General features: G+C 45.2%; 1 protein-coding gene across 6 annotated transcripts in view; it reads right to left on the bottom strand.

The window, feature by feature from the left end:
* nisch (nischarin) overlaps positions 1-14222 on the bottom strand; it is a 40308-nt gene that overhangs the window by 1872 nt on the left and 24214 nt on the right. For 3 of the 6 annotated variants that reach the window (XM_042324933.1, XM_042324927.1, XM_042324928.1), the window contains exons 14-19: positions 12735-12856; positions 8515-8585; positions 6449-7981; positions 5949-6132; positions 2394-2544; positions 1416-1544 (exon numbers count right to left, since the gene is read on the bottom strand). In XM_042324933.1, coding sequence (XP_042180867.1) covers positions 1416-1544; positions 2394-2544; positions 5949-6132; positions 6449-7981; positions 8515-8585; positions 12735-12856 — 2190 coding nt within the window. Of the gene's footprint in view, positions 1-1415; positions 1545-2393; positions 2545-5948; positions 6133-6448; positions 7982-8201; positions 8332-8514; positions 8586-12732; positions 12857-14222 lie in introns of those variants that run through there. The other 3 variants (XM_042324929.1, XM_042324930.1, XM_042324931.1) reach the window with 3 other exon arrangements.

Below are 14222 nucleotides of genomic sequence, written 5' to 3'. Positions count from 1 at the left end.
CAAATAACACAACACAGATTACAGCCGGCCCAGTCCCCGGCAGCCGGCCCAGTCCCCGGCCCAGTCACCGGCAGCCGGCCCAGTCACCGGCAGCCGGCCCAGTCACCAGCCCAGCCACCAGCCCAGCCCCAGCACCAGCCCAGTCCCAGCAGCCAGCCCAGTCCAGTCACCAGCCCAGCCACCGGCAGCCAGCCCAGTCCAGTCACCAGCCCAGCCACCAGCCCAGTCCCTGGCAGCCAGCCCAGTCCAGTCACCAGCCCAGTCCAGTCACCAGCCCAGCCACCAGCCCAGTCCCTGGCAGCCAGCCCAGTCCAGTCACCAGCCCAGCCACCAGCCCAGTCCAGCAGCCAGCCCAGTAGCCAGCCCAGCCACCAGCCCAGTCCACCAGCCAGCCCAGTCCACCAGCCAGCCCAGTCCAGCAGCCAGGCCAGTCCAGCAGCCAGGCCAGTCCACCAGCCAGGCCAGTCCACCAGCCAGGCCAGTCCACCAGCCAGGCCAGTCCACCAGCCAGCCAGCCCAGTCCAGCAGCCAGCCCAGCCCAGCAGCCAGCCCAGTCCAGCAGCCAGCCCAGTAGCCAGCCCAGCCACCAGCCCAGTCCACCAGCCAGCCAGCCCAGTCCAGCAGCCAGCCCAGTCCAGCAGCCAGGCCAGTCCAGCAGCCAGCCCAGTCCAGCAGCCAGCCCAGTCCAGCAGCCAGCCTTCAATTGTCTGATTCCTTATATGAACTGCAACTCAGTAAAATCTTTGAAATTGTTGCATTGATATGTTTGTTCAGTATTTATTATCAGGTGAAATGATCTTGGATTGGGATTTCCATTAATTTCTATGAATTCTGGGATAGGGCATTTCTATGAGTTCTGGGATAGGGCATTTCTATGAGTTCTGGGATAGGGCATTTCTATGAGTTCTGGGATAGGGCATTTCTATGAGTTCTGGGATAGGGCATTTCTATGAGTTCTGGGATAGGGCATTTCTATGAGTTCTGGGATAGGGCATTTCTATGATAGGGCATGTTCTGGGATAGGGCATGTCTATGAGTTCTGGGATAGGGCATGTCTATGAGTTCTGGGATAGGGCATGTCTATGAGTTCTGGGATAGGGCATTTCTATGAGTTCTGGGATAGGGCATTTCTATGAGTTCTGGGATAGGGATTTCTATGAGTTCTGGGATAGGGATTTCTATGAGTTCTGGGATAGGGATTTCTATGAATTCTGGGATAGGGCTTTCTATGAATTCTGGGATAGGGAATGCTATGAATTCTGGGATAGGGATTGGGAATTTCTATGAGTTCTGGGATAGGGATTGGGATTTCTATGAATTCAGACAACACGTCACAGTATGTTCGACTGTTTTTAACATCCTGATCCTAGTCTTCTCTGTGACACTGTGGTCATCCATTCATTCTCCCTACTCACCCACCACCCTGAAGTACTGGTCGAACAGGCCCACGTTGACAGAGTGGAGGTCGTGGAGGTCGATGGTGAAACAGTAAGACATGACCAGCTCTGGGTCCCGATGGTCACAGTGGCTCCAGTCCCACAGTACTGAAGGATAAAGACAGCACTCATTACTACAGACCCACAGTATAAAGACAGCACTCATTACTACAGACCCACAGTATAAAGACACCGCTCATTACTACAGACCCACAGTACTGAAGACAGCACACATTACCACAGTATAAAGACAGCACACATTACCAGACCCACAGTATAAAGACAGCACTCATTACTACAGACCCACAGTATAAAGACAGCACTCATTACTACAGACCCACAGTGTAAAGACAGCACTCATTACTACAGACCCACAGTGTAAAGACAGCACTCATTACCACAGACCCACAGTATAAAGACAGCACTCATTACCACAGACCCACAGTATGAAGACAGCACTCATTACCACAGACCCACAGTATAAAGACAGCACTCATTACTACAGACCCACAGTATAAAGACAGCACTCATTACCACAGACCCACAGTATAAAGACAGCACTCATTACCACAGACCCACAGTATAAAGACAGCACTCATTACCACAGACCCACAGTATAAAGACAGCACACATTACAGACCCACAGTATAAAGACAGCACTCATTACCACAGACCCACAGTATAAAGACAGCACACATTACTACAGACCCACAGTACTGAAGGATAAAGACAACACACATTACTACAATTTTAAGGTGTTTACATGACTAATGCCATACTCAGCCTCCTACCATAATCAGTTATATTTAGAGTTACTGGTGTGCATGTAAACATACTCACTCAGACAGACAGACTCTCCCTCAAACTCATGCAGCTCTTTTCAACTGTGATTGATATTTTTCCTAATGTGTCTGGTCACTGAGCGTAGCTGCCGTGCAGTGTGTGTGTTTGTCTTACGTGATTGGTCATTGAGCGTGGAGGCGGAGTCATCCAGCAGGAAGTAGAGGGCTTTAGTAGAGAGCATGATACAGGAAGTGGCCTCGACATCAGGTGACTTATAAAAAACCACAGATGACCACAGGATGTGATGCAGCTCTTCCTTCTCTTCCTGGTCAAAACACACACACGCCATCCCCTTTAGACATCACAGGCACACGCCATCCCCTTTAGACATCACAGGCACACGCCATCCCCTTTAGACATCACAGGCACACGCCATCCCCTTTAGACATCACAGGCACACGCCATCCCCTTTAGACATCACAGGCACATGCCATCACCTTTAAACATCTCAGACATCACAGGCACAAATCATCCTCTTTAATCATCACAGGCAGTAAGAAGTCAATTGTTGTTGATGAATGGGCGTCAAGGTTTCAGTTAGCTGGAAATTAACGGCTTTTGGCTGCCAACATTTTTTTATGAAAAGCTGATTTTTTTTTTTTTTTTTGCCGATCAAATTGTCCAGGAGAAAAAAAAAGGAAAAAAAAAAATCACATGGAAAAATAATGCTCTTTATTAAATGATGGAAATACCAGCCGATGCATTCCATCTTCAAAGGAACTTCCTACCTCCTCTGATTGGATAGATGTGTTACTGAAAAAGGAACAATCCCTCCTTACCAATGCGAACCAAATGGACAAAAGCCTAGACTAATCCTAATTGAAATATTATAAAAGTATTCAAATAAGTTATAAAGAGTATATCCAAAATATTATATTAATAACATGTTTGATGTCCTAAAGTTGCAGCTTTTAAAAAAAAAAGGGGAATAAAATGATAAAAGTCAGTGTATGGCTTGGCTATTCTCAAATCACAGCTTTATTTTGAATGACAAATATTTCAGGCCACAAGAAGTGGAATTGTGCAAACACCAAGGTAAAAAATAAAAAAAATCGAATGAGAACTCAAAAGAAATGTACAGCTGAGAAAAGCTTATGAAAGAAACCTAGAGTTGACCTAGCCCCCTGCCATAGTATTCTACCAATGTACAACCGACCTCCAACGCATTTAGTAGCCTAATAGGAGGATGAGGCATCATGTTCATGATCTCCAGCACAATACCAGTGTCAACATAGGTGGAAAAATAGCACATTTCAAAGTTTTGTAGAAAAGAAGAAAAAAAAAATACGTTTAAAAGTTCTACGTGATGACATCATCAAAAGGAAAGACATTTTAAAAACAGTGATTGTAAAACACTATGAAATTCACAGAGACGTGGGGAGCAAGAAACTCGTTGCAGGTTTTGAAAGGTTTTGAATGTTTTTTTAAAACTTCAAATCGTACCCTGTGATGTCACAGAGAAGTATTTTTAGGACATTTCTTCTCTTTTTAACCAGATCGTAGAAATTGTTTTCACATACAGTACATTCGGAAAGTATTCAGACCCCTTAACTTTTTCCACATTTTGTTACGTTACAGACGTATTCTAAAATGGATGCAATTGTTGTTGTTCTCATCCTCAATCTACACAATACCCCATAACGACATCACAATACCCCATAACGACATCACAATACCCCATAACGACATCACAATACCCCATAACGACATCACAATACCCCATAACGACATCACAATACCCCATAACGACATCACAATACCCCATAACGACATCACAATACCCCATAACGACATCACAAAAACAGTTTGGACATTTTTCAAATGTATAAAAAATAAATTAAAATATTCAGACTCTTTACTCAGTACTTTGTTGAAGCACCTTTGGCAGCGATTATAGCCCTGAGTCTTCTTGGGTATGACACTACAAGCTCTGTACACCTGTATCTGTATTCCTCTCAAGCTCTGTCAGGTTGGATCGGGAGCGTCGCTGCACAGTTATTTTCAGGTCTGGGCTCTGGATGGGCCACTCAGAGACTTGTCCCAAAGCCACTCCTGCATTGTCTTGGCTGTGTACTTTGTGACGTTGTCCTGTTGGAAGGAGAACCTTCGCCCCTAGTCTGAGGTCCTGAGCAGATTTTCATGAAGGATCTCTGTACTTTGCTCGATTCATGTTTCCCTCGATCCTGACTAGTCTCCCAGTCCCTGCAGCTGAAAAACATCCCCACAGCATGATGCTGCCACCACCATGCTTCATCGTAGGGATGGTGCCAGGTTTCCTCCAGATGTGACGCTTGGCATTCAGGGCAAAGAGTTCAATCTTGGTTTCATTAGATTGAACTGCAGCACTCCACCAAGGCCTTGCTAGTAGAGTGCTGCAGAGATGGTTGTCCTTCTGGAAGGTTCTCCCATCTCTACAGAGGAACTCTGTCAGAATGATCGTCGGGTTCCTAGTCACCTTCCTGTCCAAGGCCCTGCTCCCCCGATTACTCAGTTTGGCCGAGCGGACAGCTCTTGAAGGACAGAACGTCTTGGTGATTCCAAACTTCTTCCATTTAAGAATGAAGGAGGCCACTGTGTTCTTGGGGACCTTCAATGCTGCAGACATTTTTTGTTACCCTTCCCCAGATCTGTGCCTTGACACAATCCTGTCTCGGAGCTCTACGGACAATTCCTTCGACCTCATGGCTTGGTTTTTGCTCTGACATGCACTGTGAACTGTGGGACCTTATAAAATACAGGTGTGCGTTTTCCAAATCATGTCCAATCAATTGAATTTACCACAGGTGGATTCCAATCCAGTTGTAGAAACATCTCAAGGATGATCAATGGAAACATGCTGCACCTGAGCTCAATTTTGAGTCTCATAGCAAAAGGGTCTGAATACTTATGTAAATAATCTATTTCTGTTTGTTGTTTTTTATACATTTGCAAAAAAAATAAAATAAACTGTTCTCGCTTTGTCACTATAGGGTATTGTGTGTAGATTGATGAAGATTTTTTTTAAATTTAATCCATTTTAGAATAAGGCTGTAACGTTACAAAATGTCCGCACGCACTGTATACAGACACTGGTTAGGTGCGGAAGATATTGAGGTTGAAAAGTGACAGAATTGCCCTTTAATAAATATCCAGTTCTGAGGCGACCCATCACACAGTCAGCGAGGCTCGTTAACAGTCACTCGCTCCAGATGCGCGGTTCGGCACACATAGACACACCTCTTTCGTGCACAGCTCAAACAAATAAGCCAATAGTAGAGATCGTTTCCAAATTAGATGATAAAAATACTATATTTTGAAGTTGTGTTTTATTACTTGTTCTTCTAGCCTGAATATTTAGTTTTAAAAAAAATGTAAATTGATTATTTTATAGTAGGGATGAAGACCGACAATGTTTTGCTTTTCAATAAAAGTATAAGAGCTTTACAGGCTAAATCCTTTTCTGTTAATATGATTTACCATAACTAATCTAAATGTGATTTGTGTCATTCTGAGCACCGTGGGTGGACGCCGTAATAGGATATGCACCCAATGCATATGGGTCAGGTACATTTCTAAAACATCTGGTAAATTTAAATATCATACCAGTCACATTCTCCGGCAACCAATTGTTTGCGCCTGCGTGTGTGTGTGTGTGTGTGTGTGTGCGCACGCATATCTCTCTCCCTCTACCTCTGCAATGTTTGTGTGGAAGAACCCCAGCAGCTGGTGTCCCCTAAGCCCAGAGACGAGGGACAGGGCTGGGGACAGGGACAGGTGGGATGGGACCTGATTGTCTCCGGTCAGCTTCTCCACCAGGATGTCTGTTGGGTAGGACAGGGACAGGGATGGCCGAGGACGCTGAGCACCTCGAGGGCTAGAGAGAGAGAATAAATATGTCATGAAAAATGGAAAAACCTCGATAGCTAACTGTTAGCTATAGAATACATTTTCATATTCACTAAACATTTAAATTTAGCTACATTTCTATTTGACAAAAAAATAATAATAATAATAATAAATTCGGACGGTCCGTCCTTCAGTAATGAGGACGGTCCGTCCTTCAGTAATGAGGACGGTCCGTCCTTCAGTAATGAGGACGGTCCGTCCTTCAGTAATGAGGACGGTCCGTCCTTCAGTAATGAGACAGGTCCGTCCTTCAGTAATGAGACAGTGTGTCCATGTGTATCTACCTGTTAACCTGCAGTCTGTCTGTGCTCTTGGTCTCATTGGGAGTGTGTATGTTTATCGTCCTGGGACTGTGGCTATGTTCGTTCCCCCCCTGCAGGAAAGCCACAGTCTTGATGTCCCTGAGGCTGGAGCGCAGCAGGGTGAACTGTTTCTGGAAACGGAGCCTGTCGTGAGGAAACGGGAACACCGCTGTGACCCTCTCCTGTCCCACTAGGAGCTCCATGACACGGCTGTCTCTGGGGGAGCGGTGGTGCAAGGGGCAGCTGGGAGAGTAGGCAGGGATAGACCCAGCACCAGCCCCATACAGGGCACTCTGCCTTGGGTGGGGCAGCACGGAGGCCAGGGGGATGCGGCTGAGCCTGGAGCAGGAGCGGAGCCTCTGGTTGTGGTCGTCTGACGGTTCATCTCCGGTGGTTCCCCGGGCCAGAGCTTTGAAGTCCACCTTCAGCACACAGAGATGGCGCTGGGTCAAGAACAGGACACAGGGGACACAGCAGGAGGAGGCTCTGTCCCCTCCTGGAACTACGTGGGATAGGATGTCAGAGAGAAGGGGATTGGTTAGAGTTTGGAGGGTGAAGGTATCTGGGTTAGTAGAGGTCTTCGTTGGAGTGAGAGTTGGGTTTGTTGAGGAGGTTGTCCGCTGGCTGGTCTGGGACGACAACATGGCAGTCTCCACTAGATGTGCTGCATAACCTCCTTTCACACAGCTCTGGTTCTCTTCCATCTCCCAGGAGGTGAAGAGCAGGTGGAGGAGCTGCTGTGGGGTGGAGAGTCCTCCTAACGGGGAGGAGGGGAGCTGGGCCAGGGAGCAGAGCAGGGAGTGGGTCTCTTTTAAACCCTCGGGGTCTGAGAAGAGGTACCAGTGGACATCAGAGGACCTCACCCTCAGGGAAAGGCAAGTGTCTGGGATGTAGAAGAGGAGAGAGTCTAGCTGGTCGTAGGGAAGGACGAGGTCTGGCTCCAGGTTATCTACTAGAGTTTGTAGGGTTAGGCCCTGGGTCTGGACTGTGACTGAGCCAAGGTCGTGAGGCTGGCTCTGGGGTTGATGGGTTGGGGCTGTGGAGGGGTGACGAGGACAGTGGAACAGCCCCAGTAGACTGTTTGTTAGCACCACACACACCGACCTCTGCTCCACCACATCATCAACCCTGATGCAGTGGCACCACATGACTTTGGTCACACGTAACACCTCTGTCTCTAGGGCCTGGTTCTCTCCCTCTACCGGGTCAGTCAGGGACCCCTCCTCTCCCTCCCTCTCCTTTCCCTCCCCCAGACCCATCTCAAAGTATCCATCTCCAGAGGAGGGGCTTGGACTGGGGCTGCCCAGATCAGTCTCTTCCTGGCTGGGGAGATCTCGGAGTCTGCTGGGCCTCCTGTTCTCCTCTCCCAGGGCTCTGGTGATGCGGGCAGACAGCAGGGAGGTGAAGGACGGACAGGAGGAGGTGGAGGGGAGGTGGAGGGGGAGCACAGGGGTCCTCAGGTTAGTGTTGCTCCATGTGTATCGCTCCTCTCTGTCCTCCACACAGCAGCAGCAGCTGGGACACAGGAAATACACACCTGGTTAGATCTTCATCATCATCATCAACATCTAGAATAACTCATGATAAAACTGTAGAACAATAACAGCAGAAGGTGAAAGAGGGGAATATATATGGTTTAGACTGGAATGCTGTGTATAAATAAATCATAAATACATTTAAAAAAGTGATTAATTTCTACTAAAAACACTGACACAGTAATATGACTGGTGGATACCTCATGTCACAGGGTTGACGTTCCTCAACTGTCTACCGATATTTCTGGAGGGATCTAGCGCCTCCTCCTGACAGGTTAGTGTATAAACCTGGCCTCCATTTTAACTACATGTCACCGGCCTCCATTTTAACTACATGTCACATTAGTGAAGACATGGAGACAAACAGTACAGAAACAACACAACTTGAATGAATAAATGAATGGGTGAAAGAATGATTGAATGAATGGGTGGGTGGGTGAAAGAATGATTGAAATTGTTTATTTCCGTGTCAAGCGTAAATGATGTTTACAAGCTGCGTGCTTCACAACGTACCTACTGTTCTGGTTCTGTTGGGTACTGGAGCGTTCAAAAGATCTAGAATCATCAGGTTGGTGGCTGGTAACCTGGAACAATAACAAAACGTAACATTTATGATGTTGCGCCACTGAACATGCAACCCACAAAGACAATGTAATATCATGTAGAGTGCCTGGGTCCGGGACACTATTAGGTTACGTTTTGATGTGGTTACATACGACAGATGGTTACACACGTAAATGACGGTACAGTACGAGATATGTCACCGCAAAGGGGCGGGGGGGGGGTAGAACACTCATTATTCTTTTGGGTTAAGGTGTAAGCGTTAGTACCCAGGGCACTAATGTGTGTCTCTCCTCACTGAATGAACGGCTGATGGAAACCCGATAGAAACGGATAATTGTGCACATGACTGATGACGAAGAAGATGGTGATTGATATTAGAACAATAAGCTTAAGAATTGCTCTTCCTCTGTCCCAGGCACCCAACAGCTCACACCTGAGGGAAAGAAATACACCTATTTTTTTGTTTCAGTCAAAAGAAGACGTCACTGGACTGTATTACTACTGACAGCAGTGGAGAAGGTGGAAAGTTTTAAAGTTCCTCGGCGTACACATCACAGACAAACTGAAATGGTTCAGACAGCGTTGTGAAGAAGGCTCAGCAGCACCTCTTCAACCTCAGGAGGCGGAAGAAATGTGGCTTGTCACCTAAAACCCTCACATAGTTTTACAGATGCACAATTGAGAGCATCCTGGTATGGCAACTGCAATGCAAGGCTCTTCAGAGGGTGGTTCGGTCTGCACAACGTATCACCCACCGGGGACACATTACCTGCCCTCCAGGACACCTACAACACTCGATGTCGTAGAAAAGCCAAAAAGATCATCAAGGACAACAACCACCCGAGCCACTGCCTGTTCACCCCGCTATCATCCAGAAGGCGAGGTTAGTACAAGTGCATCAAAGCTGAAACCGAGAGACTGAAAAACAGCTTATATCTTTAAACAGCCATCACTAACACAGAGAGGCTGCTCCCTACATAGACTTGAAATCATTGGCCACTTTAATAAATGGATCACTAGTCACTTTAATAATATTTACATATCTTACATTACTCATCTCATGTATATACTGTACTCTATACCATCTACTGCATCTGGTCTATGCCGCTCGGGTATCACCCTTCCATATATTTATATGTACATATTCTTATTCCATCCCTTTAGATTTGTGTGTATAAGGTAGTTGTTGAATTGTTAGATTACTTGTTAGATATTACTGCATTGTCGGAACTAGAAGCACTAGCATTTCGCTACACTCGCATTAACATCTGCTAACCATGTGTATGTGACCAATACAATGGGATTTGACTGGACTGTAGCCGTTATTTCCACGAAATGCAGCACCTTGTCAACTCAAATCGCTTTGAAAAGAGCCTTGCCCTAATGAAAGCCTACAGCCAACATAAGATATATAGATGAACCTTCGTCCCAGTCGGAGGTCCTGAGCACACTGGAGCAGGTTTTCATCAAGGATCTCTGTACTTTACACCTTTCCCTCAATCCTGACTAGTCTCCCAGTCCCTGCTGCTGAAAAAACATCCCCATAGCATGATGCTGCCACCACCATGCTTCACCGTAGAGATGGTGCCAGGTTTCCTCCAGATGTGACATTTGGCATTCAGGTCAATCTTGGTTTCATCAGACCAGAGAATCTTGTTTCTCATGGTGTGAGAGTCCTTTAGGTGCCTTTTGGCAAACTCCAAGCGGGCTGTCATGTGCCTTTTTCCTGAGGAGTGGCTTCCATCTGGCCACTCCATAAAGGCCTGATTGCTGGAGCGCTGCAGAGATGGGAGAACCTTCCAGAGGAACTCTGGAGCTCTGTCAGAGTGACAATCTGGGTTTTTGGTCACCTCTGTAGCCGTAAAGCACCCTATGAAAATCCATGCCTTTCGCGGCCCGGAGTGTTGGTGTTTTGGCCTTCTCCTGGAGTGTGCTGCGCAACCCGAAGCGTGATCGGGTCTTTCTCACAGGTTACAAGTGAAGACAAGACACATCGGGGACGCAACTGCGTGCATTCCTTCCGTGTATTCCTTCCGTGTATTCATTTCAGTTCCGAGGTGCATATTGAAGATATTGGAAAAAATGTCCACATTTACTTTGTCAGCCAACAAGATGAGTAAGTCTAACGAACAGCAAAAGCACTAGCCTATGTCAAGCTACTATCTCCCATAGTACAAAAGTTGACCTATTCTTTGAGAGAAATACATATTCCAAACATATTCTGGGACAGTTGTGGGATGCGATAGATCCCAAATTAATAAAACCACTAGTATCAAAAAAACTGTTTTACGCAATGAACCTGACGCAACAGATCAGAACGTTTGGCTTAAAATGTTGATAAACTATTAGGCTATTTCTTCACACTATTATCACAGCAATGCACACATGGTAGTAGGCTATAAGCGCAAATGTACCATTAAGAGAAAATAGAGAATGGAGGAAGCTTATTCCGTGGTTCATTTCATGCCAGGTAGGCTATACTCCTGTTATAAAGAGAAGACAAGTGTTTAATATTAGGAAAGTTGAGAAATAAATATAGTAGGCCTAGTCTATAGGAAGCTGATGGAATCCTCCTCTTTTTTATTAGAGGCCATCACTCTGTTTTCCCCCTGCAATTGCATAGCCTATAGAAATGTTGTGCAACATGAGCTCATGGGCTCTCATGAAGTGTTTGATTAGATTTTCGATACATTTGCATTGATGTCAGAGAGATTAGAGGGACAATAGTGCTGAGTACCAGGTAGTTAACAAGTTTGGTAGGTTACTAATGACCATCAGCAGCATCAGAACTTGGAGAAGCCTAATTACTGTGACTAAACGGTCATGTGGCATTTGACTGCCTTCATGACTCGTGACTGCCGGTGTGGGGGTAATACGGTCACCGCAACAGCCCTACCCACAGGTGGACGCCAATCAAGTTATAGAAACATCTCAAGGATGATCCATAGAAACAGGATGCACCGGAGCTGAATTTGGAGTCTCATAGCAAAGGTCTGAATACTTATGTGAATAAGATATCAGTTTTTTAACTTCGTATAAATCAGCAAACATTTCTAAAAACCTGCTTTCGCTTTGTCCTTTTGGTGTATTGTATATAGACAGATGTGTATGTGTTTTTATTTGATACATTTTTGAATAAGGCTGCAACGTAACAAAATGTGGAAAAGGGGAAGGGGTCTGAATACTTTCTGAATTAAACTTGAACAATTCCCTAAATCTGATACACAACCAAATGTCGGCATCTAACCATCCAGATATTCTGCCCATATTGGGATTCAGCTTGACGGATCTCCTTCCTATAGGACTACAATGAAATATATAATTAAATTTGAAATCATGAAGTTCATTCACAATTGCATGATCGGCTTCAAAAGCCCATATCAATAAATTGAGTAAATGTGTTTAATGGTGGCCTCTGGTGGTTAAAACGAGCACTAAAAGCAAGAACTGTAAAGCACCATTCCACACCACGGCATACCGCACGCTATACCAGGGTATGTCATAACTTTTAAATTGTGGGTCGAAGTTTCCTCAAGGCGAAAAGGAAAGGAGGGTGGTTGGATGGGTAAGTGTATAACGTGAACGGCAAGCGACCCTAAGGTTGCGTGTCATGAATCTCATCACGGACAACTTTAGTATTTTAGTAACTTTGCAACTACTTGGCATGTTAGCTAACCCTTCCCATAACGTTAGCTATCCAAGGAATTAAGGTTAACATTAGCCAGCTAACTAACGTTAGCAAACTAGCAACCTAGTTAAAAATGGAATTTGTCAAATATACATATTGCAAATTCGTAACATATCATACGAATGATCATTTGTTACATCATTTGAATTGTAATTGGTATCATACAAAATGGATAATGGACATCCACAAATATATACATACCATACCAAATGTAACATATCATACTAATTTCAGTACTCCACATTTGTTTACTATGTTACGTCTACCCCTGAGTTCGGGTTGTTTTTTTTTAAACCATTTTAATAACAGTATGTAATTAATTTGTTTTAAGAATCACTATAATTTTTTAAAAACGGTACGTTCACAAAGAAACTAAACAATTTCTTACAGCAGTTTCCATATTACAAAATAAATCGTGAAAACGTCATAATTTTTTTTTTTTGTTGTTGTGTGTAATCAGATAAAACATTTAAAAACTCACCTGTAGTTGTTCCTCACAAGGCAGTGTGTTTACATCATAGCATCGCTGGGTATCAAGTGCAATAAAATCCACAGGAGTCAATATTGTAGGGGTAACAAAGCCTTCTTCTTTACATATCAATTCTGGAACAAACAAAAACATTTAAATAGTGATCTGAAATGTATACTGCTACGCTTCAAAGTGTGTTTAGTGTGAGCTTACGTCACGGTTAAAGCACACTGTATTAGTAAGAGCTGTGTGTCTCAGGGGGAGTAGTGATGTATTAGTAAGAGCTGTGTGTCTCAGGGGGGAGTAGTGATGTATTAGTAAGAGCTGTGTGTCTCAGGGGGGAGTAGTGATGTATTAGTAGGAGCTGTGTGTCTCAGGGGGAGTAGTGGTGTATTAGTAAGAGCTGTGTGTCTCAGGGGGGAGTAGTGGTGTATTAGTAAGAGCTGTGTGTCTCAGGGGGAGTAGTGGTGTATTAGTAAGAGCTGTGTGTCTCAGGGGGAGTAGTGATGTATTAGTAAGAGCTGTGTGTCTCAGGGGGTAGTGATGTATTAGTAAGAGCTGTGTGTCTCGGGGGGTAGTGATGTATTAGTAAGAGCTGTGTGTCTCGGGGGGAGTAGTGATGTATTAGTAAGAGCTGTGTGTCTCAGGGGGAGTAGTGATGTATTAGTAAGAGCTGTGTGTCTCAGGGGGAGTAGTGATGTATTAGTAAGAGCTGTGTGTCTCAGGGGGGTAGTGATGTATTAGTAAGAGCTGTGTGTCTCAGGGGGAGTAGTGATGTATTAGTAAGAGCTGTGTGTCTCAGGGGGAGTAGTGATGTATTAGTAAGAGCTGTGTGTCTCAGGGGGAGTAGTGATGTATTAGTAAGAGCTGTGTGTCTCAGGGGGGTAGTGATGTATTAGTAAGAGCTGTGTGTCTCAGGGGGAGTAGTGATGTATTAGTAAGAGCTGTGTGTCTCGGGGGGTAGTGATGTATTAGTAAGAGCTGTGTGTCTCGGGGGGAGTAGTGATGTATTAGTAAGAGCTGTGTGTCTCGGGGGGTAGTGATGTATTAGTAAGAGCTGTGTGTCTCGGGGGGTAGTGATGTATTAGTAAGAGCTGTGTGTCTCAGGGGGGAGTAGTGATGTATTAGTAAGAGCTGTGTGTCTCAGGGGGGAGTAGTGATGTATTAGTAAGAGCTGTGTGTCTCGGGGGGGTAGTGATGTATTAGTAAGAGCTGTGTGTCTCAGGGGGAGTAGTGATGTATTAGTAAGAGCTGTGTGTCTCGGGGGGTAGTGATGTATTAGTAAGAGCTGTGTGTCTCAGGGGGAGTAGTGATGTATTAGTAAGAGCTGTGTGTCTCAGGGGGGAGTAGTGATGTATTAGTAAGAGCTGTGTGTCTCAGGGGGAGTAGTGATGTATTAGTAAGAGCTGTGTGTCTCAGGGGGAGTAGTGATGTATTAGTAAGAGCTGTGTGTCTCAGGGGGAGTAGTGATGTATTAGTAAGAGCTGTGTGTCTCAGGGG

This window comes from Oncorhynchus tshawytscha, linkage group LG07 (assembly GCF_018296145.1).
Source record: "Oncorhynchus tshawytscha isolate Ot180627B linkage group LG07, Otsh_v2.0, whole genome shotgun sequence".
Taxonomy (NCBI): domain Eukaryota; kingdom Metazoa; phylum Chordata; class Actinopteri; order Salmoniformes; family Salmonidae; genus Oncorhynchus; species Oncorhynchus tshawytscha.
The sequence above is the reverse complement of the archived record's forward strand: the minus strand, read 5'-3'. Positions and strand labels throughout refer to the sequence as shown.